This window comes from Hypomesus nipponensis, chromosome 11 (assembly GCF_054491055.1).
Source record: "Hypomesus nipponensis isolate SF chromosome 11, ASM5449105v1, whole genome shotgun sequence".
Classification (NCBI taxonomy): domain Eukaryota; kingdom Metazoa; phylum Chordata; class Actinopteri; order Osmeriformes; family Osmeridae; genus Hypomesus; species Hypomesus nipponensis.
In genome coordinates, this window is record NC_140371.1 from 11,456,663 (window position 1) to 11,482,800 (window position 26,138).

The 26,138-nt window shown below is 45.5% G+C and overlaps 1 protein-coding gene across 1 annotated transcript; it reads left to right on the forward strand.

Annotated features, from left to right (window-relative positions):
• The first annotated feature begins 719 nt into the window (after positions 1-719).
• Positions 720-26,013, forward strand: rin2a (Ras and Rab interactor 2a). The gene is made up of 12 exons (XM_084710290.1): positions 720-955; positions 8,143-8,266; positions 11,680-11,780; positions 12,390-12,600; positions 12,898-13,009; positions 14,411-14,483; positions 14,837-14,928; positions 17,263-18,975; positions 22,265-22,573; positions 22,800-22,931; positions 23,180-23,343; positions 23,584-26,013. The coding sequence occupies exons 2-12, from the start codon at positions 8,207-8,209 to the stop codon at positions 24,052-24,054; spliced, it is 3,438 nt and encodes a 1,145-aa protein (XP_084566416.1). The 5' UTR covers positions 720-955; positions 8,143-8,206; the 3' UTR covers positions 24,055-26,013.
• Positions 26,014-26,138: the final 125 nt, after the last annotated feature.

Consider the following 26,138-nt stretch of genomic DNA (forward strand, 5'->3'; position numbering starts at 1 on the left):
GCTGTGTTAAGATATGATCGCTCTGGGCCCTTGGTGGCTCACCAAGTAGACCGTGGACCAAATAGGCTATCCTTACTGCAGTAGCCTGGGTTCCATTTCAGCCAGGAGCTGTATGTCATCTCATCTTTCCCCTGCCTTTCCTGCTTTTCTAAAACTGTTACTATCCAAAATAAAGCAGAAAATGCACAAATATATATCTTCATGAAGTGATCGCATTATTATTACTTCTCTTAGCAGAGATTAAAATATACAGCTGATACAGATGTTTTTTTAATCAATCAATAGCAAACAACGGTGTTGAGCCAGGGAAGATATGGAGAGGATTGTGTGAGCCCCTAATAAAAAGAATCTGAACATTAATGAGCTACGTTTCATCAGTGGTAACCGCAAACGAAGATAGTAGTCATCTTTTTAAATGTACTTATCAAAGTAGTTTATATACTATTATAAGCTAATTTGTTTTAGCATACTTTAAAAAAAAGATTTACCATACTTACTAAATTCCTGTAAATACATCATTAAAAAATGTGAGAATAATCGTTATAGCCTAACCAAAGTGTAAGCAGTGAACCAAAAAGGGGGTTGGTAATAGTGCCAATCCAATCCCATCAAAGGAACACAAATGATTCTAGCTTACACTCGAGTCATTTCAGGAGAGCACGTGACGTGAAAGACAACACGGATTTCACTTTACTCCCCCAGTTTTGTTATCCAAGAAAGGTCGCATGCGCGATGGGGGAAGGAAGGGGCGGTAGGAAAGGAACTATGGCAAATCATGGACGAACCCGCCGCCACTGAGGAGCATTTCGGCTTACCTTATTTTCTCTCCACTAACATAAAACCAAGTCAATACAACATGTCACGATGGAATATTTTAAGCATGTTGTGATATTTTTCAAGAATACAACAATGTTGTTGCTGTAGAGGCTTCAACCGACCTGGCACGTAACAGAGGGTAAGTAGTTGAAAAGTTTGTCTTGTGTTGACAGTTTGTCTTTGTATTATTGTTGAATAGTCGTTTGTGCACAAATGGTCCGTGTTTGTCTTGGTTGTCACTTTCGGATGGGTTTTATTTGTAGGCTCGACTATTATGCCTATATGTTTTTTATTTTACCTGATTTTAAGTTCATTGTCTTTTGAAATAGTATTGAGGATTGCGATAGTCGGGTTTATCACATTTATTTTAAATTGGTTTTAGACCACAACTCGTAAATTTAGGATATGATACTCAAACGTCGTTTACAAAACATTGCTATTCAGCACCTGTTGCTTGCCGTCTCAGCTTTGATAGTAAATGGGTGACGATAAGCAATAATGATGATGGGCTATAATGTAGAGAGGTACAATATTGCATAGACTGCAGTTATTCAATAGTGTAATTTTCCTTTAGACTAACAGTTTACGGATATAATAATTACTCACTGTCTCTTGCTTTGGAAAGTGACGTAGCCTACTGTGGCATAGTACAGGGGGTTGTTCACTTAGGCTACTCATCATGAAATCCTAAAACAATAGGCAATACAGTATTAATACTGTCATATGAATAAATACTTGTTGCATTTAAATGGACAATACTTTCTCTCTCCTTTCAAAGATTGCTCAGATGTCATTGAGTGATGTGATATTTGACCCAATGAGTTCTGTTCATGTCTTTGGATAACAAAGGAGTTATAGTGCTTCAGGACGGGCATATTTGCTTTCTCTTAAGCGGCTGAGTCATTTAGGCTGAGCCGTACCTTGAGTCGGCTGTTAAACGAGGAGTGGTAGGCTACTTTGTACAGCTGGCTTTATCTTTTAAATTATTAATTTCTCTCTACTGGACACAAGTTGAATATTGCTGTAATTTGAGTATTTTGACAAACACCTTAGTTTTCCAGTGTGGTCTGAAATCTGTTAATGTGCTTAAAGATTTTGCCTCAAGGGAGGGGGGTACATTAAAGCTGAATCACAGTTTTGGAATTCATAAAGTGTGCAAAGTCAGGTGGCCCATGACATTTCCCCAAAAGGTTTTCCCTTCTTCTCCTCTTTGCAGCTTCTAGTGCTTCCCCACTTCCCAATTTGTCCTCAATCAGGGGTTGTTACAATGTAGCATAGCTGAGGTTTGCAGTTATTTTGACCAGCTGCTCCATGGAGGGGCTGTGGTCATCGTTGTTAGGCCTATGCAACACTTAACAGTTTGAGAGATACCTAATCTTTGACTGAGATAAGAGGCTTCTATCTTCCTTGAAGGTATAGCCTAGATAAACAGACCCAAACATTTTCAGTTCAGTGCAATTGAATAGCACTACCCCCTTATCTGTAGGTTTCTTGTACGTAGGTAGGTAGTACCCAGGCACGTCCAGTGTTGCTTCATTCAGCAACACTGGGCCACATTCATAGCAGTTGGGAGGTTGACCTGTGTTACGTGCTGGGAGGCAGTAAGTCACTCCAGTTTGCACTTCTTCTAATGCTGCTCATTCACCCTCATGGAGCTTCCACTCTGTGGTAAATACTGTAAACGTAAACGTGGCACCAGAAGGTATGTTGGTAAGAGTTGAGAAAGAGTTGACATTTCTAACAGTTGTTGTCTGTGTTGTGTCTGGGCTATGAGGCTGCAGGTTTTTGTGGACATAGTGGTCCTTGGTTACAGCTGCACTGGTTTGGGATCCACACCAATGTCAACAACAAGTCAGCGTGTGTGTGTGTGTGTGTGTGTGAGGAAGAGAACTTCTGATTGAGCTAATACAATGCCAGTTGACTTTTAGTGTCACTTTATTTGGAAGTTTTGAGTTGGCGGTGTGAAATAGATCCAAAATAATAATGCAAGTGTTGAATTTCAGCTCATGATTAGCGAATATTCCTGCATATGTCTAAACACCCTTAATGGCTAAGCTGCCATGAAAGCATTTCAAATCTGCAGACATTGATTGTTTATTAGTTCCCCACATTACGGGATAGCCTACTTAGTTTGTGCATTCTTTAACCAGATAGGCTTGGCCGTAAGTCCTCTTATGCAATACTTGTGTGTGTGTGTGACAAGTTACTGTAAAATGTCCCCAGCCCTGCACTTTGTTTTTTCCTGAAGTGCATCATACACCATCATAGAGAATATTTTTTTGATTTTGTAACTGTGCCATTTACTATTGAGGGTATCAGTATCACAATGTATGCTTCATGTTTTGGCTGCTTGCAATGTTTGGGACTATCTCGTTGTTATGATCAGTGACCTATGCTCTTTTGTAAAGCTCTCTCTTGGAAGTCGCTTTGGATAAAAGCGTCTGCTAAATGAATAAATGTAAATGTAAATGTAAATCAGTAAACAGACTGTTAACCTTTTGAATGACCGTAACAGCAGTGCAGTGTGCAGCTATATCTGTGACACGTGCCATTGGCAGATTGAACTACCTCACCACCACGCCAACCTCAATCAAGGCATCACCAGACAATCCTCTGAACCTGCAGGTCTAAGCAGCAGCTTTGGCGAGCTCCGTCTCTGAAGCACTTCACTCACAGAAGCTCATCCGGCCTCCAAGATAGGGTTTCAGCCTTTTCCAATTGGTCTGCATTTATTTATTTTTTTGCCTGCTTGTGTCTCGTTCCAGCGGTCTGCTGAGGTTGTGACCAGTGTGGAAGTGCTTCGGTCATCTCTGTATCTGGGAGAGGTAGTTTAGCAAAAGTTGAAAATAAAAGATGAAAAGATGGTGAATACCCCCCCCCTCCCCCCATCGGCTTTTTCATACAGATGGAAATATCCACACACACACACACACACTCTTCCACACAGAAACAAAGGAAGAGCAGGATAAAAAATACTTGGGGGATGGTGAAGGAAACCGACTCTCAACTGAGGAATCTGTGCCAGTCAGAACCAAGTACTTGCATGACAATGCATGTTACCAATTTCATCATGTTACCGTAAGGAAGTTGGCATAAAGCCTTTCACAACTGTCCTAAGACAACAACTTAGTTATCTGATGAACCTAGCTAACATAGTTCTGCTTACAACTAGATAACTGTGTCCTGTACGAGTTGGGTAGAGAAACCAGTTGGTTTGTATTGTGCCAGAACTAGGTCAACTCCAACCATCAGCGACTAATGATAAAGTTGAGCATGGATGATGAGACTCATTCACATCTTAAGCATTGCTTTAGGATTATTTCACTCTAGCCTTAAATCTGAGCAGGACACTGTGGTATTCTAGCCCACTTGTACCAAAATAGGTTAGGCTTGCAGAGGTCAGCAAAATCCCACTGACTTTGAGAGATGTGAGTTCAGGTGTGGTGATATTTTAGGGGTTGTGTGCATGTGTGCATGTGCGATGCTGATGATTTGATAGCTAGTCTAGTAGTCGCAAGTCAGCCTGTGTGGTGGGGAGTGTGGGTGTGGGTGGGTGGTGGGGATCACCACTAGCGCAGAAGAACCCCTTCTCTTGTCAGTCAGAGTGCACTTAACCTAGTGTGTAGCTGTCTGGTTTTCCATCCACTGCTCGTCTTTTTGTAGCGGTACCTTCTGAAAGCAGGGGCACACCCAGACATAGTTGGGAGCAAAGGAATGTGACACACTTTTGAGGGAGCCTAACATAGCCCTTTATTGAAGGAACCAAAATGGCTACTCCTGCCCTTAGTTTCGCCACTAACCAGACGAGGACTGTCCCAGAATGTTAACTGGCTTGGGTGTTGGTTTGGTCAACTTCTCCAGACCCATAAGTGGAGTTATTCTAAGCTTGTTGATTTCTTCGCTGGCTCAGCCAGGCTTGCTAATGTGATCTACATTGCAGGACACGATGTAGGGATCCACCAAACACACACACACACACACACACACACACACACACACACACACACACACACACACACAATGAGGAAACAAATGATCCAAGAAAACCTAGTTATGCATCATATTGTGGTTTTCCTTTGTCTACAATATTTACAGCAAACAGAGTAAAGCTGTCTGTTTCCCTCATTCCTCTATCACTCCATCTGTGGTAGGAACTGGAGTAGACCTTCCCCTGCCTTGGTCCCTGTACTGTAGACCTGGGTCTGGACCTAGTTGAGGGTTAGTATGTGGGGAGCACACACAAACCCACATAATGCCAAATTACTTTAAATGTGTGTGTTTCCTCTGCTCATAAATAACTGACAAAACCTACAAACATAAACAACTATATTCTATACGATTTACTTACTTAAACATCCTCTTGTAAGGTGACAACAGAAGGAGACAGAACTACTCAGTTCGCACAGGTGTAATGGCCAACTGTGAGCCTTGTGTGGGCTTTAGAAAACCAAAGTCTTGGCTTGCTTAACTCAAGTCGATTCATGTTATAACCCTCAGGTTTGGTCTTGTTGTTGCTGTAGCCTGAAGCTGAGAAACAGACAATTATTGAGGGTTCCCCAGGCCTGAGCATTAGAACACACTGTTAACAATGATCTCTGAAAGTGATGCATGCACTGAGCAGTAATATATATGAAGTCCTATAGTATTAGCATCTGCCACGTTTTTCTGCCACGTATTTTTCAGTCACCCAGTTCTGTCCACATAAAAGTTGCACAAAAAACCCACCTTCATTAAAGTTGCAATGTAGTTTAGGCTAGTTCTAGGCTCATTTTGGTCCTTGACAGAGATTAAATACACATACCAGTTGGAGTTGAGCAGCTTAGCTGAAATGGAATGTGTCATTCTGCAAGTCTAGATAGCCATACTTTATGGGTTTAGCTCACAAGTTAAGAGTGTATTGAAGACGTGTGAGTTGCTAGCATGTTAGATTACGGTGCGCGAGTTTCCCAATGTGTGTAAACCCCTTCTACTCTGCTGACTTGTGATTGTGTCCTTTACTGTATGTCAGTGGAGCCTAACTTGAGAATGCGTCAGTGCTTTTGTGGTCGATGACTACACTGCTAAACCCTTCGTTAGAAAAACTCCTCCTCCCTTTACTCATCTCTGGTTGTCGCTGTTATTTTCCTGGCTTGCTTCTCTAACTTTCTATTTCACATATTCTGTGTGTGTCTTTCCCATTTTCCAGTTTTTCCTGTGCTCTGTGTCAGTTTCTTCACTTTTCTTATCTCATAACTAGTCTGCATTGATAGTGGTGACCATTGGTATTGTAACTGATTGTACCTGAGCTTGATGATGTCAATTAGACTTCACACTGATACCAATATTGAGCAATTCACTATTATTCAAGTATTCGTATTCAGTCAACCTCATGAAATAGTACCCTAGCTTTCCTTCTGTTGACATTTTACCGTACTGTTATTTTAAATCCAAAGCTAGTGACGGTACCTCATTCTAAAAGCAACTTTTGAAACCATAATACAATGACCTCACTGCTTTCACACATGCATGCGACATTATCACACCTTTTTGTTAACATAAAGCTCTGGGGGAAAATTGAAAGGCCGCTGCACCTTTTTCCTTCATTTATAAAAAAAAGTTGATTAGGACAATTTTGAGTAAGGAACAGAAGGGTAAAGATTGCAGTGGCCTCTTAAATTTTACCTCACTCATAATTGTCCATATCATTTTTTTCATGAGCTGTATATTTGGATCTTGTCTGCAGTTCTTGGCAGTGTAAAAATGGAAGTCCGGTTCACATCCCTAGCACTGCAGGTCAGTTTATGTTATTTATGGCCATCATACCACAGTCATTCCTGTGACCTTCCCTGTTGGCATGACCCCTTGCTACACCTGGTTAAGGGATAGCTAGATGGGTTAGGTTAGACTGGGGGCTGGGTGGGATTGAGTGGGCTTGTGCAGACTTGGAACAGAGGAAATGAGAAATGTAGTGGGCTGTAAAAGCATGTGTAGGTCTTTCAGGTCTGCACACAGACTTCCTTTCAGACATGAAACTCACAGCTACAGTAGATGTGGTGGGAAAATAAAAGTAATATTCTGAAAGATTCTCACTCCACTAGGATCTGCAGTTATTTGTTCCTCCTTTTCAGCTGTTGAACAAAGTTTTCACATTTGAATTGATACCAGACTTGGAATTGACCCCAGATCTGGCAGATCATTTTGTTTTGGCTATTTAAAATATTCTCAAATCTGGCTTGTTTTTTTCACTACTTTGTTTCATTGAGCTATGCTTTTTGTGAGTGAGATGTTGTTATAATTACTGCCCCTAGTTTATTTTGCCTCAATTGGTGACCACAAGGGCCTTCTTGTTTACCAGGCCTTGTGTGTGTTTGTATTCTGTGTAGTTTGGATACACTGGTTAGAGAACACTCTTACACACACACACACATATAACAAAACCCTATGTCATGTCCCTTATGTTTAGCCGTGACAAGATGGATGTTCATGTGCATGCTTGAGTGCAACAACAACATGATGACAGCACCCCCCCAGGGACCTGTAAAAACAGAAAGGGGGAGAGGAACCAGAAGAGTGTGCAAAAGCCTTCTGCTTTTCAGGAAATACTTCCCAGAGCCAACAAGCTCTCCCTCTCCCTCCCTTCTGCCTTCTCTTTCCTCTGCTATTTCCTGAGGAACGCATGGCAACAAAGAAATCGAATCCGATGTTTTTCTAACTTGTTCAGTCCTAGCAGCTGGTCAGTCCATCCATCAGTAAGTTAGGAATGACAACAGGTGTGTGTGTATTGTGTGTGTGTGTGTGTGTGTGTGTATGTGTGTGGGTTTGGATGGAACAGCTTCTTTGGCAACCTGATCAAAGCTAGACTAGGCCTGAAATGCAGATGTTTTCCTGTTTGGGTTCCTCCTAACTTAGACCCCCTTTAGCCCCCAAAAACAGTTGTCACTTCACTACTACTTGACTACAACATACTTGAGTATGTGAGGACATACTGGATAGAGCTGTTGTCTAATAGTATTGGTTGTTTCTCTGAGTCTGGGTCTCCCAGGATGGGAGGGTGCACACAGCTGGCCCATATCAAAGCCTTCTGGTGTGCTGAGACCTACAACATATGGGTCAGGGATGAGCGTGATGTGTGAGAGACAGAGAGAGCTCTTTTACAGTTTTTTTCACAGTATGTCTGTGTGTATTCAACCTGTAAATGACATGTTAAACAATTCGACCAGACTCTTTAAGGTGCACTCAACAGTCTTTCCAAAGGATAGATTGGTGTGACTGATAAAGGCTAGTCTAGGTTTCTCTAGGATCCAGATCTCCACTGGAGGAATGACTGTTCCTCTTTCTACCCTACAGAGCCCCTAGCAGACACACAGACGGCACGGAGGCCAGACAGACAGCTGTCGGACAGACAGACAGCATGTCCGCTGATGCACTGGGCCAGCCCTGCCAGAGGGAGAGAAAAGGCAGCTTTTTCAAGGTACGTACATTTAACTACGTGGTTTTAGACCATGGATGTCTCCGGAGAATGCCATTTCTTGATAAGCCACCTAGTAACTACTTCTCCACTATGTAACGACCAAAGGGAGAGCGACAGAGATTAGAAGAGAAGCATAGAGGAAGGATGGAAAGAGGGAGGACAGTACGTAATTGTTGAAAGGTTTTGGTTATACTTTCTGTTTATGTGATGTTGAGCTGTGTTATAAAGTTCATTTGAGTAAGATAAAAGAATGTGTTGCCAGAATAACTGTCAAATAAGCCATGACCTGACAGAGAAAGCACCATCAGCAGGTAAAGAAAAATTATATGAACGAACAATATAAAAATGATTGAACTCTTTGGCAAATGTACTCAAATTAGGGAAATGTGTCACTTTGTTAGGGCTACATCACTGAGTTTGCAAATTATTTTAAATGATGGTAATAAGCTTCACTTAGAGCTGTTATAGACTGAGGAGCTTTTGTTATAGAGCAAAATGGTTGATATCATAAGGCTAAATTGATCTGATGTCACAGTACTTAGTTCTTGCTTCAAGAAGCTTCAAAAAGGTTTTAATTGTTTTTGCATGGACTGACTTTTTGATGCTTAGATGACCTCATTCCTTGTCATGATTAAGCACTGAGCTATGAACAGGCATCTTTTGTCTCTCTGCCCCCACATACTCATCTTCTCCCTCATATTAAAGCTTTGAACTGTAGTTGTAGGCTGGGGCTGTGTTGGGTGTGTTGGATCTGTCGTTAGCTAGTTAGCAACTTTGGCTAACGCCTCAGGCAAGTTCAAAGCTAGTCCCTGTTAGCCCTATATTATGACTGGGTAAACTGTGTGTAAAAGCCTGTTATCTCTCTGAGTGGTGGCGTGATTATAGACCTGCCAACTTCTCGCCACGCCACGCCTGTACACACTGCACAGAGAACGGAGGAGAAAACCCAAACTGTGGAACAGTCAGGCCGCCTTTCTTCTATGTGAGAAATCTGGAGCCGTGCGTCATTGACTTTCCATCTTTGGTTAACAGAAATACCCCCCCCCCACTCAAGTACAATCGATATCTTATATTGAAAAGTCTCCAAAGCTTGAAGTGGTTTGTTGTGCAAATATTAGTTAGAAAGCAAACTAACTTGTACTGGAAGTGGCCTTGCAAGTACGTAAGTAAGGATATTTTGATTTTAAAAAGCAGTTCTTTGAGTTTCAGTAGATCTCTAAATCGTCCTTGACCCCTCTGTGGGTAGTGAAGGATCTTTTTCAGAAACATAACTTTTACACACCCTTAGACCCCCAAAAATCACTCATCTTTACTGCCGTTTTAAAATCAGCCATCCTATGTTGTGAGGAGAAGCAGGGAGGTGGGAAAAGGGGCTGAGAAGAGACATGAAGAAGATCAATGCTACAGGAGAGAGGAGAGGAGAATGTACAGCAGAGGAGGGGTCACCAGGACCAGACTCAGACTAAATCTGTCCAACCTCAACCTGTTACTCATCTGCTCAACCCTAAATCACCCTCAACTCATGTGCTCCCAGACATGGTGGAAGATGAAAGAGGAATGCCTAACATGAATACAATGAAACAAGATGATCTGCTGTCGTGTGACCTATATCTTGCCATGTGGCAGTATCACCCTGGCAATAGTTCAAATGAGAACGCGCACTGGGAGTAGCCCATCGTCTTTGTATGTGTGTTTGTTTGACCTCCCTGAGCAGAGCAGCTCCACAGTTCCAGCCCAGCACACAGGCTTTCCCCTCTGAGCCATGTGAGCAGGCTGCTTCACTGTTGTTGACAGCAGTGACTGTGTGTTAGGAGCTGGACCCTAGTCTCTCTCTGCTGTGCCAACCCAGCCCATACTGGCCACAGGTATCACACTTTCCTTGTAAAAAAAAAATCTGTTCGGCAGAAAGGGGCGATAATGGGGGGGGGGGGGGGGGCGGGATACTGAGCGGGTGCTGTATTTGTAAAATCCTAGACGCTTAAAGACTTTATTAACTCTGGTGCACCTCCTGAGGTGGTACAGTGAGGTTGGATGGCAGTGGTGACTGTGCTTCTCCGCTCAACGCATACCAGCAGTTAGGTCCTTCAATCTTCTCACTGTTACCCAGCCTTTCTTCTTCATTTTTTTTTCACCCGACCCAGAAAAACACTTGTGAACAAGGTTGCACAACACATGGCCATTGCGCAAAACCACACAAAACTGGCAATTCAGTCAGTAGTATTATTGGGAAATGGAACAAGTGACACTCCAGCTAGGTTTGCATGCAACTAATGTCAGACTATTTCATACCTTTTAAAGTTATTTATAGAAGATAAGTTCAGAGGCAGGTAATATACTGCAGAATCCTGTACAGGATGTAGACACATAAAGCTAGCCTAGGGAAAGCAAAGTATTTAAAAGGAAACATTTTGGCAAATGTCATTGTTACAAATGGTCTTTTTCTCTACTTTGTACTACTTGTTATCTGTTTCTAGAAAGGCAGGCATGCCTGTGTGTGTCCATGTGTGTCTGTTATTTGTCTTTTAGTGTGTGTGTGTGTGTGTGGTTTGCTGACAGAGGTTCAGTCCACGTTAGACTGTGAGTGGACGTGTATATCTTGCTGGCTCAGCCCCCTAGGCTCTGGAGTGGTCAGCTTGGCCTGTGTGGAAGTCTTAGAAGCACAGATTCAGCAGTGTTTGGATGGGTTCATGGAGAAGTGGGAAGCCGGTCAAATCTGTTGAGCATTGCACAAATATTCTTGAATTGGCTGCTTCTCAGTGGCGTGAACGTGTAGAAAACACTTTGTCTGTGTTTTCTACCCCCTCGCTAAGGCTTGTATGATCAAATGGATGTGCTCATTACTGGCAACCCACTGGTGTGCATGTCAGTCTGACTTTGCTCTTTTTGAATGAGCGTGCACAAGTGTGAGGGTAGATTTTTGCTATATTCTTCATAATACTACGTAATATAATGATGTTTAAGTTTTATTCCCTTCATGTAGAGATGTTGTATGCTGCTGGGCTCCTGTTTTCGTACTTTTTCTTTTCATTCTTTTCTACTCTCCTTTCTGTTGTCCTGTTAAAGAAAATGGGAAGTGGTGAAATTACATACACACACATTCACACTGTACACACACACACACACACGCACACACTCTCTGGGGCTGGCTGATATTTTTCCAGCCGCAGGGTTTGCAGGAATGAATTCCAGCGTGTCTCACAAGCAAACACAAGAAATACGCTTTCACACACTTTTTCACCCACGATTCCCTCAAAACGAGTCGCTCGCTCGCTCTTTCCTTATCCTGTCTTTCTACTTTACTCTTTCGGTATATTTCTCGCATCTAATGTCTTCCTCTTTCTCATATTTCATTTAATCTCCATCTCAATTTTCTGTCTCCCAAATTTACTTCCTGTTTACATGTCTGTTCTTAGCTGATTGACTCGTTCGCCTGGGAGATTGGCACCCTGAAGAAGGAGATGGTACAGAAGGCAGAGCCAGCAATGAGAGATCCTGGCACTGTTACACTGCAAGGGTGAGTGTGTGGATAAGACATGTCCTGTGTGTGAACTTCTGCCTACATTTTCTCACATCCTATTTCGCACATAATGGCCTGCTTGTTGTTTTATATTTTCATCTGTTGTGACCTGGACACTTATTGTATGGAATCCTCCCAGCAGGATTTCATACTTTAGGCTTCTCTGTAGTTCTCATCTATACCAAAAGGTGGAGATACTTAGCTTCATTCCTTCATGTGCAGAGTGGCAAGTGTCATGACGTCATTGTTCCCAGGAGCTGTCTGTCTAAAACCATTGTGACACTACAGACACTTACTCACACCTTCATGCCTTCTGTCTGAACGTCAGTGTGTAACCTTGGCAGTTCCTCTTAACGGGGGCCATATGAGGTATCTCTGTGGAACAGAAAGAGATTAGTTGGCAGTAAATTTGTTCCGGAAATGGATAGGGGATTTTTAATGATTACTGTTTCTCTCTCCTTTCTCTTCCCTACACTCTCTTCTCACCTCTCTCTCTCTGTCTCCCGCCCCCCTCTCTCCCCTCTCCTCACCTGAATTACCCCATCTGTCTGTCTCCCACTCCCTCTCCTCACCCTCCCCCCCTTTCTCCCGCTAACCCTTCTCCAGACTACAAGGGGAAGTTGCCTGTCTGTTCCAGCGCTCCCCTCCCTCCGCCGGCGTCGGGACGGGCTCGGCGAGGGCCCGGGATTCGGGCTACGACTCGCTGCACAGACTGATGAGCGTGCTGGACAGGCTGATCCAGACGCACGGCGTCTGGCTGCAGCTGGGGCTGAACCACGCCGACGCCACGCGGATCCTGCAGAGCCATCCCACCGGGGTGAGACACCCGCCGTCCCTGACCTCCGACCTCTCCCGCCCACCGTAGACACAAGGCAGTCCGGTTTTTCCACGTGAACCATTTGACCTCACTCTATCAGCCATTAGTAAAATAACTGTGACAAAACGCCTGCAGCTTCAAAGGTTATCGGCCTCTGAATAAACAATGACACTCTGTTGAGCCGTATCCGGCACCCGACGTCACTGATAACCTCAAACCCTCATGAGGGACGAGATGAGACGCACACCGAAACAGCTGCGATTCTCAACGAGGCTGTTGTTCTCCCTGCCGCTCCAGACGTTCCTGGTGAGGAAGTCGACGACCCTGCAGAGGAAGGTGATATCGCTGCGCATGGACCCAGACTCCGAGACACCTGTCCGGGATTTTCCTGTCAAAGAGAGTCAATACAGTAAGAACCTCAAGTCACGCTTTCCATCCCCACTTGAAGACATTATAACCTACACTACGTTTAGGTTGAGGCGTCATGTATGCGTTCTGCTGTGTTTTGTTGAAATATATAAGCATTGGCTCTATAAGGATCTCTGTTGTTTAGGCCTGGACTGAATTAGACACGCTGCAACACTGCTGAGGGAGGAGGCTGTGAGAGCATTCCACTCCTCCTGTGTACACGTCATTGCCCAGAACCTAGAGCACTAGATTGGATTTTCCCAACCCCTCGGCAATTGGAAAGTACTGAGGCACCTAAATTGACCTGTTTTATTTTTGTCCTGTGACTGTTGCGACTGTCCGCCTTCTCTTGTCAAACACGAGCAGCAGACCCAGTGCCTTTTGGTTGAGGCCTAAAAACGAGGCAAACTCTCTCTAATGTATCCCCTTTCTGTGCATTCGGAGGGGAGATCATGGTGAGCTGGAGGAATTGGACTAGGCTATTTGTTGGGTGTGTGCTGCTCTTAACAACTGAGATTATTTTTAGTTGTACTTAATTCGTTATTGAAGTTAAAGACACTGGGTGTGTGTGCTAGCCTGCTGTAGACAGCTGTCGCTTGTGTGTGTGTGTGTGTGTGTGTGTGTGTGTGTGTGTGTGTGTGTGTTTGCCAGATGCATGGGCGTAGGCATACAGAACCAGTCCAACCATGCCAGCCTGCCAGGAAAACAAGCCTCACCCCTACCTTGCTCAATTTAAGATACACAATGTGGAATTTACTTTGAATTTACATTTTTCCATAAGTTTTGGCTTATCCAATGTAGATATTTTGTTAATGGCAACTTACTATTCAATGGGTTGTCAATACAGAAATCACCAATGTTCTTTGTCACTTATCATGTCTCCACATCTTTGATATTTTCCACTAAGATCTCATGTAGATACCTGTGTGGGATTATTTCTTAAAGGGAAATGCTTCCTTTTCTATTTCCTGTTTATTCAGTTTTCCAAGTAATAGTGAGGGAGGGATATAGAGGTGGAGAGAGAGAGCTGAGCTGAGGAGATAAACAGTGGTTGTTTACAGTTGGTTCTCTCTGTGTGTGTGTGTGTCTCCTAAAACTGTCCTCTTATGACCACAGCAGATGTGTGCTAATCTCCCTTGGTATAAGTATTTTTTAATAGAAGGATTCAACTGGAGGATTCCAGTAATGCTGCTTGTGAAACCAAATTGTGATCCTTTTAAAACTGCATCTGAACACATTGTGTTCTCATTCTAGTTTTCACTTAAAACATCTCACCTCCACGTAATGTTGGGAGTTTTCTGGTATGGAGACAGCAGGAACTTCTGCAGGAACTATCAAAGCATCAGGAATGACTGTCTGGTTTTCCGGTTCTGGTTTTGAGAATGTGGTTCTCTCTCCCCAGCGTTCTCCCTGGAGGGATCTGGCCTCAGCTTTGCAGACCTGTTCCGGCTCGTGGCTTTCTGCTGTATCAGCAGGTGAGATGCCTGTGGACTTGTGCTGCTACACTTGAAAACAACGTTTGTCATGTAAAAAGCTGCACATGAAAAACAAAGTGTTGGAACAGTCACATGTCAGCTGAACCCGCTGTCTTCCACTGTTGTATCAAAACACGTTCACGGTTTACCTGAAAACAAAACGAAAGCAGCTGTTAATGAAGTACACTGCCATCCAGCGGCACATACACAGTACACACACACACACTGCATTAGCGGTAGTTTCTGGAGATCCTGATTATACCCAACTTGCATCTTCCTTGCATCCTTCTCCCCTGTTTTGTATGATATATCCAAGTTCTCTCATCCTGAAATCCTTGTTTCGTTTCCTTCAGGGACGTCTTACCTTTTACCCTGAAACTGCCAGAAGCCATCTCTTCAGCTAAGACCCCATCAGATCTACAAGAGGTGGCCAAGCTTGGAGCAGGTACGGACCTTATCAGTTCAGCTTCCACAGGGCTCATGCCCCATCCCCCCCTTGTGTGACAGGGCTTAGTGAGTCAGTCCGTGAAACAATGACTCTCCCAGGCCCAGATCACTGATGCTTGGCTGGGCACAAATTCAGGCAAGCCCTGGGGCCTATGGGACCTTCAGAATAGACCTTACTGGGGTCTTTAAGCGGTGACTCATCGATGAATACAATATCTGCAATGTGCTTTATGTGCCAGACCCCCAGTGCCACGCTGGCTGGCTGGTTCTCAATGAGTTTGTGTGTAGAGCAGATAAACCCCTAGTTTGATGACATCCTTACCTCAGCGTGGTGGTTTCGAGAGATCACTCAGTGCTTGCGCACAGACACACACACAACGGGCTTGTTGTGAGGGGTTTTCTCCTCTTGGGAACGTGAGGAGACTGTTGGAAAGCTAAGACAATGCAGTGTTCTCTGTGTGTGTGTGTGTGTGTGCGCGCGTGTGTGTGTGTGCGGAGGTTTATACAAGCCAACTCTGACGCTGTTAAAGGATGACCAGCTGAAGATGAGCTTACGTCTGCAAACTGAACTGACGTCTGAAAAGTGTAACCCTACCCGTGTGTGTACCTGTGTGACGTGGAACAAAGTCAACCAGTCAAGCACACAGTGGGGCGCTTACTTAATTAGACTCCTGAATGATTCCTTGGTTCTGTTGACGTGTCCATCTTCAGCCACGACACTGAGCTGTGACTAAAACACAATAGCCCATTTGATCTCTCTGTGATGAATAGTCTGTATATTTGGATCCGTAGGCCAAACACTTGCCTTCCTATCTACTGTGTCTCTATCCAGTGTCTGCTTGTTTTCGATTGAAACCATGGATCTCCAGCCTTTCCACTGTCCCCAGATCACCTAGCTGTCATCGAGCCACTGTTAATTAAGTTAGAGAGCTTTTTCCCCACATCTGCTACACCACTCTGTCATTCAAGTTTGTGAGTGACAGTTTGGATAATGTCTTCCCCACTACTTTGAGTTGTGACACTATTCAAAGACTTTGTCCGTCAGTGTTTTAGGTAAGGTGTTTGGTAACACCATGTGAATTGTCTCGAGGATTATCTGCTTATGCTTACACAATGATTTATGATGGGGACAGATGACATGGTTCAGGGTTTGTTGAAACTTGTTTAACATGTTTTGATAGATAATCAAGCATCTATATAACGTTCAGATACATTCATTACTAAATAAAATGTTCTCTGGGTTTTATTTTTGTTGGGGAAAATGGCTGATGACTAAATGTCGTTCTAAGAAATGAAACATACTACAAAAGAGTGGACACTGCAATGGAACTTTGATGACAAACATGACAGAACTTTGATGACAGAAATTGAGAGTTGGGTAACAATTGTAAATGAAGGGAGGAGTAAAAGAGGTAGAAAAAAAGATGTGTGTTTGAGAGAGGAGGAGAAAGGGGAGGAGGGAGTGCTCCAGGGCCAGTCCACCCACACACACACATTGGCATGTGTGAGTCATAACACAGAGAGAGAGAGACAACGGTTAAACTTCAGAGTGTGTAGAGACAGCAGTGTATTCTAAATTCCTCAGACACCGGGTATAACATTTAAAAAAAAAAAGGAAAAAAGATTGAAGTGTGAGAGCCGTACTGTTCTATACCTGCTGTAAGTAAGGCAATGTTTTCCATTTTCTGTCTATCTTCTTAATCTCTGGGTCTCTTCTCTTTAGTTCCAGTGAGCTGCGAGTTGTGAATAGCTGTGTCTGGTACTGCTTTGAGGCCAGTATTGTACTTGGAACACTGTCTCAGCAGACTCATTCAGTGTCAACTGTCTCATACAGTCTGTTTTTTTTTTTTTTGCCCACTGTAATTGTTGGCTGCATCTTTAATAGGGTACTAGTCGTGTCTTAACTTTATGGCTGCTTGCTATTCGTCTTTCGAATTCGAATGACCTTCAATCGCTAATTAAATACAAGTAACACATTGTCTTTGTCTAAATGCATTTATTTACTGGGAAGTGTGTGTGGATGGTTGAATGTTTTGCATGTGTGTAGGCTGTTGTCAGCGGGGCTATTGTTACTGTTGGCACTGTGATGCACTACATACAAGGTCATTCTGTCAGCTCTGAAGTGTTATAAACTGGGGTCTATGTCACTAACAAAGTCAACAGCTTTTTGGCTGTGTCCGACTTTTGCCATGGCGCTTTAGTAAGCATTTGCAGTGGTGCTTCATGTGAGTGAGGCTGTAAATTTGGGCTCTGCACCAGAAGCCTATCAGTGCTGTAATACTGTGGTATCCGTGCAGTGTTGCTTTATGACCTCCCTCTCTCTGCCCCACAGGCTTCTGGGATTCTGACAGGAGCCGCCCCAGGACACACTCTGTCTCCTGGTTGTCGGGGGTGTGCACCCAACCCGCTGCGCCCTTTGCAAAACAGAGGGCTGTTTCCACGGACGCGGCCTCCCACGGCCAGGAGCGGCCATTACTGCGCACCAGGACCCCCTCGGAGCTGGAGTGCTGCCAGTCCAACGGAGCCCTCTGCTTCATCAACCCCCTCTTCTTGAAGGTACACCACCCAGAGGGGGGCCACAGAACACCCCACACCCCTCCAACTCCCACCAAACACCAGCGGCCTGCTCCACCTGTCGGCATCATCCACCAAAGTCCAGAGAACCTTCCCAGCATCGCTCAGTGTCCCGTCGACGAACACCACAAGGACAGCCTGGAATGTCAGCAAAGCAGCCCTCTTCTCAGCCTGAAGACTAGCCCTGGGAACAGCCCTCCTCGCCACAGCCCCCAGCACCCTAACCCTAACAGCCGCCTAGACGGCGAGGACTCCTCCGAGCTACCGGGGAGCATCTGTCAGCTGGACGCCGCCACTTGCAGTCCGCCCGCTCGGCCCCCCCGGCCCCCACCGCCCCGACTGCCACCCCGCCGCCCAGCCCCACCTTGCCGCCAGCGCAGCATGCCCGAGAAGATCAGCTGGATCAACCCTCTCAAGGAGGGGGAGAAGGAGAAGGGAGGAGGGGAGAGGACCGGGAGCCTCCTCTCCCGTCTGGGTTCCTCTCTGAGCATCAGCCCCTCCTCCTCGCCCCCCAAAAGGCTCAGCATCAGCTCGCCCATCTCCATCCCGCGCCCCTCGCTCCCCCTCTCCCTCGCCTCGATCTCCACCTCGCCCCGGAGGCCCAAACCCGCCCCGTCGCCCTGCCGCGCCGACCTCGACTCCCACCAGGCGCTGGACGACCAGACCATCGAGAACGCCGTCTCGCTCAGCCTGGCGAAGATGTCGCGGCGCAACGTCGCCGACGAGGGAGACCCCGAGGCCGCGCCGGACCGGCTGCCTCCCCGGCAGGAGGGAGTGGGGGGGGAGGGTGGGAGAGGAGGCGGAGGAGGAGTAAAAGGAGGAGCGGCAGGAGTAGAGGGCGGCTGTCAGCGCCTCAGCGACATGAGCCTGTCCACCGACTCGTCAGACTCTCTGGACTTCACCCACGGCTTCTTCCCCCAGATCCACGACCCCAGCCCGCCCACGGCCGCCGACTACGCCGCCCACCTGCCCCTCTCCCTCCCCCCGCCCCCCCGCAACCCCGACAGCAGCATGGAGGACGAGGACGACGAGGAGGAGGAGGATGAGGAGCAGGACTACGGCGTGAGCCTGGAGAGCGACCAGGACCAGGACCAGGATTTGACCATAACGCCCCCCGGACACAGCACCAAGCGCAGGGCCAGCGCCGGGGCCCTGGTCATCCAGCGAGCTTTCCGGGGCCACCTGCGCAAGATGAGCGGGGTGTTCAGCTCCCTGCTGACCCCCGAGAAGCGGGCGGTGCGGAGGGTGCTGGAGCTGGCCCGGGACAAGGGCTCCTACTTCGGCTGCCTGGTGCAGGACTACCTGAGCTACCTGCAGGAGGGGGGAGGCAGCCAGGCCTGGCAGTGCCACTCCTCGGGCCTGGAGCTGCTGCAGACGCTGCGCCAGTTCATCACCCAGATGAAGAGCTACCTGCGCCAGAGCTCCGAGCTGGAGCCACCCATTGAGACACTCATCCCCGAGGACCAGATAGGTGAGTTGGGGGCAGTGGGTAGATGGAGCTGGGGGTGGGGTGGTGGTAGTGTTTAGATGTTGATGTTGTCCTTTGTATTGTGTTACTATGTGAACCCTGAATGCAAAGCAACATTAAAATAAAAGGTAACCGTGAACCCTGGGCAGGGTAGTGGGAGAGAGCGGTTGGACAAGAAAGAGACATAGTTTGTGTGTGGATGTGCGTGGGAACACTTTTCTGGGGTTTGAGGATGTGGGATGATTTGACTCTCATGTGTTCATGAATGAGTGGAGAGAAATGACGTTATCAGCCAACGCAATAACATTTGGGGTTTTACCATGAGCTTCTAATTTTGGCCACTTGAGGTGTGATGTACACTCATACACACACAGCATCAGCATATTATTATTATTGACTACAGTCTAATAAAGTGCTTCCAAATGTCCCTAACAAACTTGTTTATTGGGAAAGTTGCCGTGGAAATATATAACTGGATACATTTGGTTCGTGGTTTGAATGTTGTCACATTGTTTTCTGAAGACTTTCATCCCTATTTTGTAATATGTTGTTGTAGCAGTGTCTCTGTTTTCAGTCACTGACTGAAAATAATCTTACTAAATGTGGTCTTGTGGCAGTCTGCCAAGTAGGCCAAACTCCATCTTTCTTTCTTTTCACTCCCGTTCCTCCGATCCTAAATGTAAACAGGCCTCTCTCTCTCTCTCTCTCTCTCTCTCTCTCTCTCTCTCTCTCTCTCTCTCTCTCTCTCTCTCTCTCTCTCCCACTCTCTCTCTCTCTCTCTCTCTCTCTCTCTCTCCCCCACTCTCTCTCTCTCTCTCTCTCTCTCCCCCACTCTCCCTCCCAATCTCTCCCTCCCACTCTCTGCCTGTCTTATGTGTATTCTCTGAGCTGTTCCACCCATAGGGATAGGAAGACTGGGAGAATAGAGACCCTTGTGTGTCTCCGGTCCACAGAGCAGTGCTTCTCTCCATGACAACACACAGCTACTTCATCTATATGCTGTGTGTCATAAACAATAACAGGAAGATCTCAATTTCTGGTTTTGTAGATTTATCGTGGTTTTTGATTGTTATCGTTTAGTGCTTGGCATTCTGTACGTAAATGTAACCCCCTAACCCTTGTTCTTTATAGAAAAATGCTGTAAAATCTGAAATTAGGAAGATACTGAAGGAGAGGATTTTTTTTCCCTCATTGTAACTCATTTCAGTTGACCCCGACTATTTAGGGACGTCGCACTCTACAAGGAAGTAAACAAAGATTGCATATCTGTTGAAGTCCTTCAACTAAGTGACAGCTCAGATCCCAGTCAACCCTTTCCTCTAGATTGTGGCGGGTTATTTTTGCACAGGGAGACAGAAACTCTTTGTCCTCTTTACCTTTCATGGTGATCCATCTTTGTATGTGAAGGGAGTGTGACGTAACGAGCCGATACGACACAAAAGACAACTCTAGTTGAGGGGATTTCTCACACAGGTTGTGTGTGTATGTGTGTGTGTGTTTGTTTGTGTGTGTAACACTGTACCACACAGGTTGTCTATGGCCCAACCACTGCTGGAATGGAGTGGGATGTGCGAATAGATTCCCTTTTCTGTTGTCCTTCTCTGTCTGACTGTCTGTCCGCGTGCGTGCATGTGCATACGTGTTTCCATGTTCAAGGACTGCAAGGAGTGTGTTATGACTGAAACAAGCAAGGGAGTAGGAACTGTGGGAGTTGTTTATTGGAAGTGCAAAGTATTTTTCTGATACTGAACGACCTCGGGAGGGCTGTCTCCTTTTCCTCTCGTCCTCTATCGAGTTGTTCCACTGTCACCTACTAAGGATAAAACATTATTGTCATCCTATGTACTATGGACACATTTCAAGTTTCCTTCCCGAGTATTTCTGTTTCCAGTTGTCATACTAGCTTGTGCTGCAGAACAGCGTACTTTTTGCTTTGCTTTGCTTTTATAGAGGATAATTAGTTTGGAGGTGCAGTACCCTGAGGTACTGTGCTTAAACCTTGCATGTGGAAAAGCTGTTAGAGAGTGTGTGTGTGTACCCAAGCTCTAGGATTGCTAACGGTGCATTCCAGAGTTTTTAAACCCTTTACCAAACTGCAGGGAACCTGAAGGCACACTCTGCCTCTGCACTTAAAAGACAGCTAAGAGAGAGAGAGAGAGAGATAGAGAGGTTTGAAGAGTAAATAAAATGTAGCAACTGAAAGAAAGGAATAAGAAAGGTGCTATCAACCAACCAAAACGTATTGGCATCCTTTTAACACACGTAACTATGAAACAAGGAATCTCTGTCTCTCTGTGGCTCAATTTTCTCTAGAACCCGGCCCCTGTATGAAGATGAAAATCAGACGCTGTATTGCTCAAGATCCAAGGACATGCAGTTTTGTGTGTGAAGTCGTTTGGATGGTTTGCACAAGGGGATGCCATCATTCTTGTTAGCACCAACAGGCATTGTACTAGGCACACAAGAAACAAATGCACACACACTGTTTTAGTCTTTTAATGCAGCATGTCTAGCGAGTTACCATTAGTGAAACACATTGCGTCATGACATGATCAAAAATACCGGTTGAGGGAAAGGAAGAGAAGACCATTTTTCTTAGCACGCCTGCGAAACGGTGTGACAGCAGCATCTATTCTGAGCATATCTGATGATGTGTGGGGGATGTCGGGCCTGACAGGATGGGTCATTGAAAGGCTGAAGGGGAGTCGAGTCGTAATGCTGGGTCACCAGGCTTTACTTACTGGAAATGTGTTGACACCAGACACTGATACCAGACACTGATACAATCCCCTGCTGCTGCAATGCTAGTGGAGGACTGAAGAAGTGTATATTGCTGGTTCATTGAAAAGGAGTGGGAAAGAAGAGAAAGTGAGGCGTGTGTGTGTGTGTTTCCGAGAAGGGGAGGGAGACAGGACTGAGTCCCATACATATGAGTATAAATGGAGGCCAGCTCGTAGTGGAAAGGAAGTAACACTTGGGTCTACAGATGTTTTAAATCCTGCTGACTTGGCCTCAGTCAGCACACAGACACATATACAGCTCTGTGGTTCTCTTTTTTGTGCTATGATATCATGGTTTTTCTTAGTCATATTATTTGAGCTGAGCTTTGAGCTTGTAAAAGCTGAGTCCACCGAATAGCATGATGGCATGGTAGAAACAGGATCTCAACTGCCCTCAGGAGACTGGCCAAGCTACACTATACTGTCATGAAACTAATAACCACTCCCTAATCCCCCCCCCCCCCGCCTTCTTCTCTCTTTCTCTTCGTTTCCCTCCCTTTTCCCCCATCCAGACCAGGTTCTGGAGAAGGCCATGCACAAGTGTGTCCTGAAGCCCCTCAAAGGTGTGGTGGGGGCGGCCCTCCAGGAGTTCCAGGTGCGCAGCGGGGGGTGGCAGGAGCTCAAGGAGAACCTCTCATTGGCCAAAGCCAGGCAGCCCCGGGATATGGGTGTGGCCGATACCCTCCCCCCAGACCCGGTTGCCATAGAGAAGATCCGCCACAAGTTCCACACCATGTGCAAGCTGTACTCTCCAGAGAAGAAGGTGACCATGCTGCTGCGCGTGTGCAAACTCATCTACACCATCATGGAGGACAACTCGGGTAGGCACACAGCATCCTACAAAGTCCAACTCGTGTACATAAATGAAGATGACACGCACACATAAAATGAACATGTGTTTAAACGCTCATAGACACGAAGCGCTGTCTCATTTGGGACGTGGACTGATTTGTTAATCATCCGTGCATATTCTGCCTCCGCCCATCGAAATACACACATACACCACATACTCACTTTTTACTCGTGTGTGTGTGTGTGTGTGTTCAGGTCGCCTGTACGGTGCAGATGATTTCCTGCCCATGCTGACGTATGTGCTGGCTCAGTGTGACATGCCGCAACTAGACAATGAGATCCTCTACATGATGGAGCTCCTGGACCCCTCTCTGCTCAATGGAGAAGGTATAAAACACACACACGCATGCACACATATACACTTCTAGAGGTCTCTATGTATGCTCGATAGTTGAAACACTTGTCACCAATGTGACTTTGCCAAGTTGTGACGTCGTCGGGTCAGCATCGCCGGTGTAAAGTTGTTGCGACGTCGGTGGAAAGCTAGCGTTGCATCATTGCAAAGTTTAGTGACGTCGCTGCCGGAGCGGTGATGTCATGATTCCGTTACAAAGTTGGGCTGTGTCTCTTCGTAGGTGGCTACTACCTGACCAGCGCCTACGGGGCCATGTCCCTGATCAGGAACTTCCAGGAAGAGCAGGCTGCTCGCATCCTCAGCTCAGAGACACGCAACACACTCCACCAGTGGCACCGCCGACGCACCACCCAGCGCTTGGCGCCCTCTGTGGACGACTTCCAGGTACACATGCGCGCATGTGCGCTAATTCACTCTCGCGAACATCTTCTTTTATTTTCTTCTCTCTCTGGGATGCACATCGTGGCTCTCTGATCGCTCTCGCACACACCCAGATGTGTGAATGTTCACGTTTTAAGACTCTTCATCATCCTCATCCTTGCAAGAGTTTTCTGATTTGTGAGTTTGATATGGGTTTCAACGTTACTTCAACATTTAACCGTTCAACATTTGACCGTTCCACAGAACTACCTGAGGGTGGCACTGCAAGAGCTGGACAGCGGCTGCACGGCCAAAACACTGCTGGTGCGCCCTTACGCCACCACCGAAGAAGTCTGCAAGATCTGCGCCGAAAAGTTCAAAGTTTCCGACCCGGAGAACTATGCACTCTTCCTGCTGACAGAGGGCACCAGCCAGCAGCTGGCCCCCGACACACACCCCCAGAAGATCAAAGCCGAGGTCCACAGCCGCGCCCAGTCTACGCCGTTCCACTTCGTCTTTAGACGAGTGATAACTCTTAACGAGTCTTCGGCCGCCCCTCTCGACCTCACCCTGAACCTCAATGAACTTGCCGTGACCTCTGACCTCCAGTCCAACCTCAATGACCTCACTCTGACCACCTACAAACCCCACCCCAACCTTAACCTGGGCCTCAGCCCCAGCCTTGGCCTCAGTCTGCCCCCAAACCAGCACAATGGAAACTCCATATCAATCTGACACTTTGAGGACGGTTGGAATGTGGATCTTCTCAACTCACTCCGTTTAAACCTACATCTCACTATGTCCAATATGCTTGAACTTGTGTTAACTGGATCTAACTGGGCTAAAGTAACATGAAGTGACTTGACATGGAGCATGCTGGACTGTGCTGAACCAGGCTGTGCTAAACCAAGCTGGTCTGTCTTCCCCTGTGGGCTATGCTTGTCTTAGTGGACTACCTCTAAATGGAAAGATTTGTCTGTGAGCCAAAGGAGAGAGAAGAGGGAAGGAAGGAAATGTGACAGATGGAGCTGGAATCAGGGATTTTAATTCTGCATCTCTCTGAGGTTGCTCAACGTGGCACGTGAGGAAGCCAAGTGATGACTAACGAGGCTCAGAGCATGAACTCACCCAGGGAACTGCCATCAACTTGACTTAAAAACCATCTGTGTTATGGCAAACACTTAGTATGTCTGTCAACCCGCCCCCGGTGACACCTAGAAGACACTGCTAAGTACAGAGGAAGCAGAAAGTAAAAGGGCATTATAAAATGTTGCCTAGGGCCACTTGAGTATTCTGTTCTGTCTTAGTACGATGTAGTGAAGTTTGATGACACACTCACACAGAACCTAACCCACAAGTGTACTTATACTTAAACAGTAGAGAATATACTGCAGAATCTTGGTGATTGTTATTTAGTTGTTGCAGTTGCTGGTAAACTGCACAAGGTGATATTATTATCATATACAGAATGTGTAGTCTTCTTTAAACTGCATGTGCTTTGATTTTTTTAAATGTGTGTGAGGCAGGCATGTTGGCCAGTGATTGAAAAAGAGTTATTAATTCATGTTTTATTATATTATTATCCAGGAGATATTGGATTTCATGATACTGTACTGTCTATAGTCTGTAGTAGGGATGGGCATATGGTCGAATGGGGATTAATTTCAAGCTCTAATAATAATAATATTACATTTAATAATTGTCTGAGCTCTGAGACAGGCTACATTAATAAAATGCGTAGACTAGATTAGACTATATTCATACAAATATACAATTCTCAAATAAAACCTACAATAATTCAGAGAGATTTTGAAAATGTAAATAAAGAATGAAAGATTAATGGAACAGTGTAATAGTGTACATGCCCATCCCCACTTTATAGCAATAGCTTTCTTAATTGACCACACCAGGGACTTCATGTCCATGGCGCCAGGAAAAAAGTTGACATGGCCATGAAATATTACAGGACATGTCTGATGGACAGATATTCACTGCAGCTTACAGTACTTTGTAGAATTGCTATGTGATTTGGTTGTGTTGACTCTTGAGCTGGACTGAGGTCATACACAGACACACACTCTCTCTCACACACACACACACACACGTGCACACACAGTTGCAGGTGTGTAAGGCTTTTGGCTGGTAGAGTGTGGATCACTGTCATGGAAGCTTGAAAGTACAGAATTCAACAATTCAGATAAAAGGAAGAAAGAAGAGAATGGTGGAAGAGCAAGATAAGTACCTAATATGTATCACCAGCATTTTAAACACGAGAATTTGTACTTGCCGGGAGTGTAAGCATTTACATTTTGAAATGTAAATTGACATTATGGGTGTTGGCGTGAGAGGATTACAAAGAGCTGGAAGAAGAAATGCAGCCAGAGCACAGTTGGAAGGAAACATGGTATGCAATACGGTAACTTATGTTGAAATTCAGTATATCAAAATGTTTGGGAGCTTAAGCCGTTTGAGAGTTAAAAAAAAACCCATCTAAATTGTAAGTGGACTTGTGCGGATAAGTAAATGCTACTCTAACAATAGTATTATATCTGTGCAGGGACTGTTCACAGGTGTTTTTCTCCAATTTCACGTTGCAGATCAACAAGTTATTGTTCCTTATTGTCAGTGTATGTCATTGAATGGTAATATTACAATTACTCTTTTGCACTCAATAAATGTTGGTCATGAATAAAATGTGTTCTACTTTTATTTGCAACAACCCTACAACAATTGATCTACAGCTACAGAATTGATTTGGTTGTGTATACGGAGTGCGAATTATACAATGACCATCGTGGGGGTCTAAAAAAACCAAAACA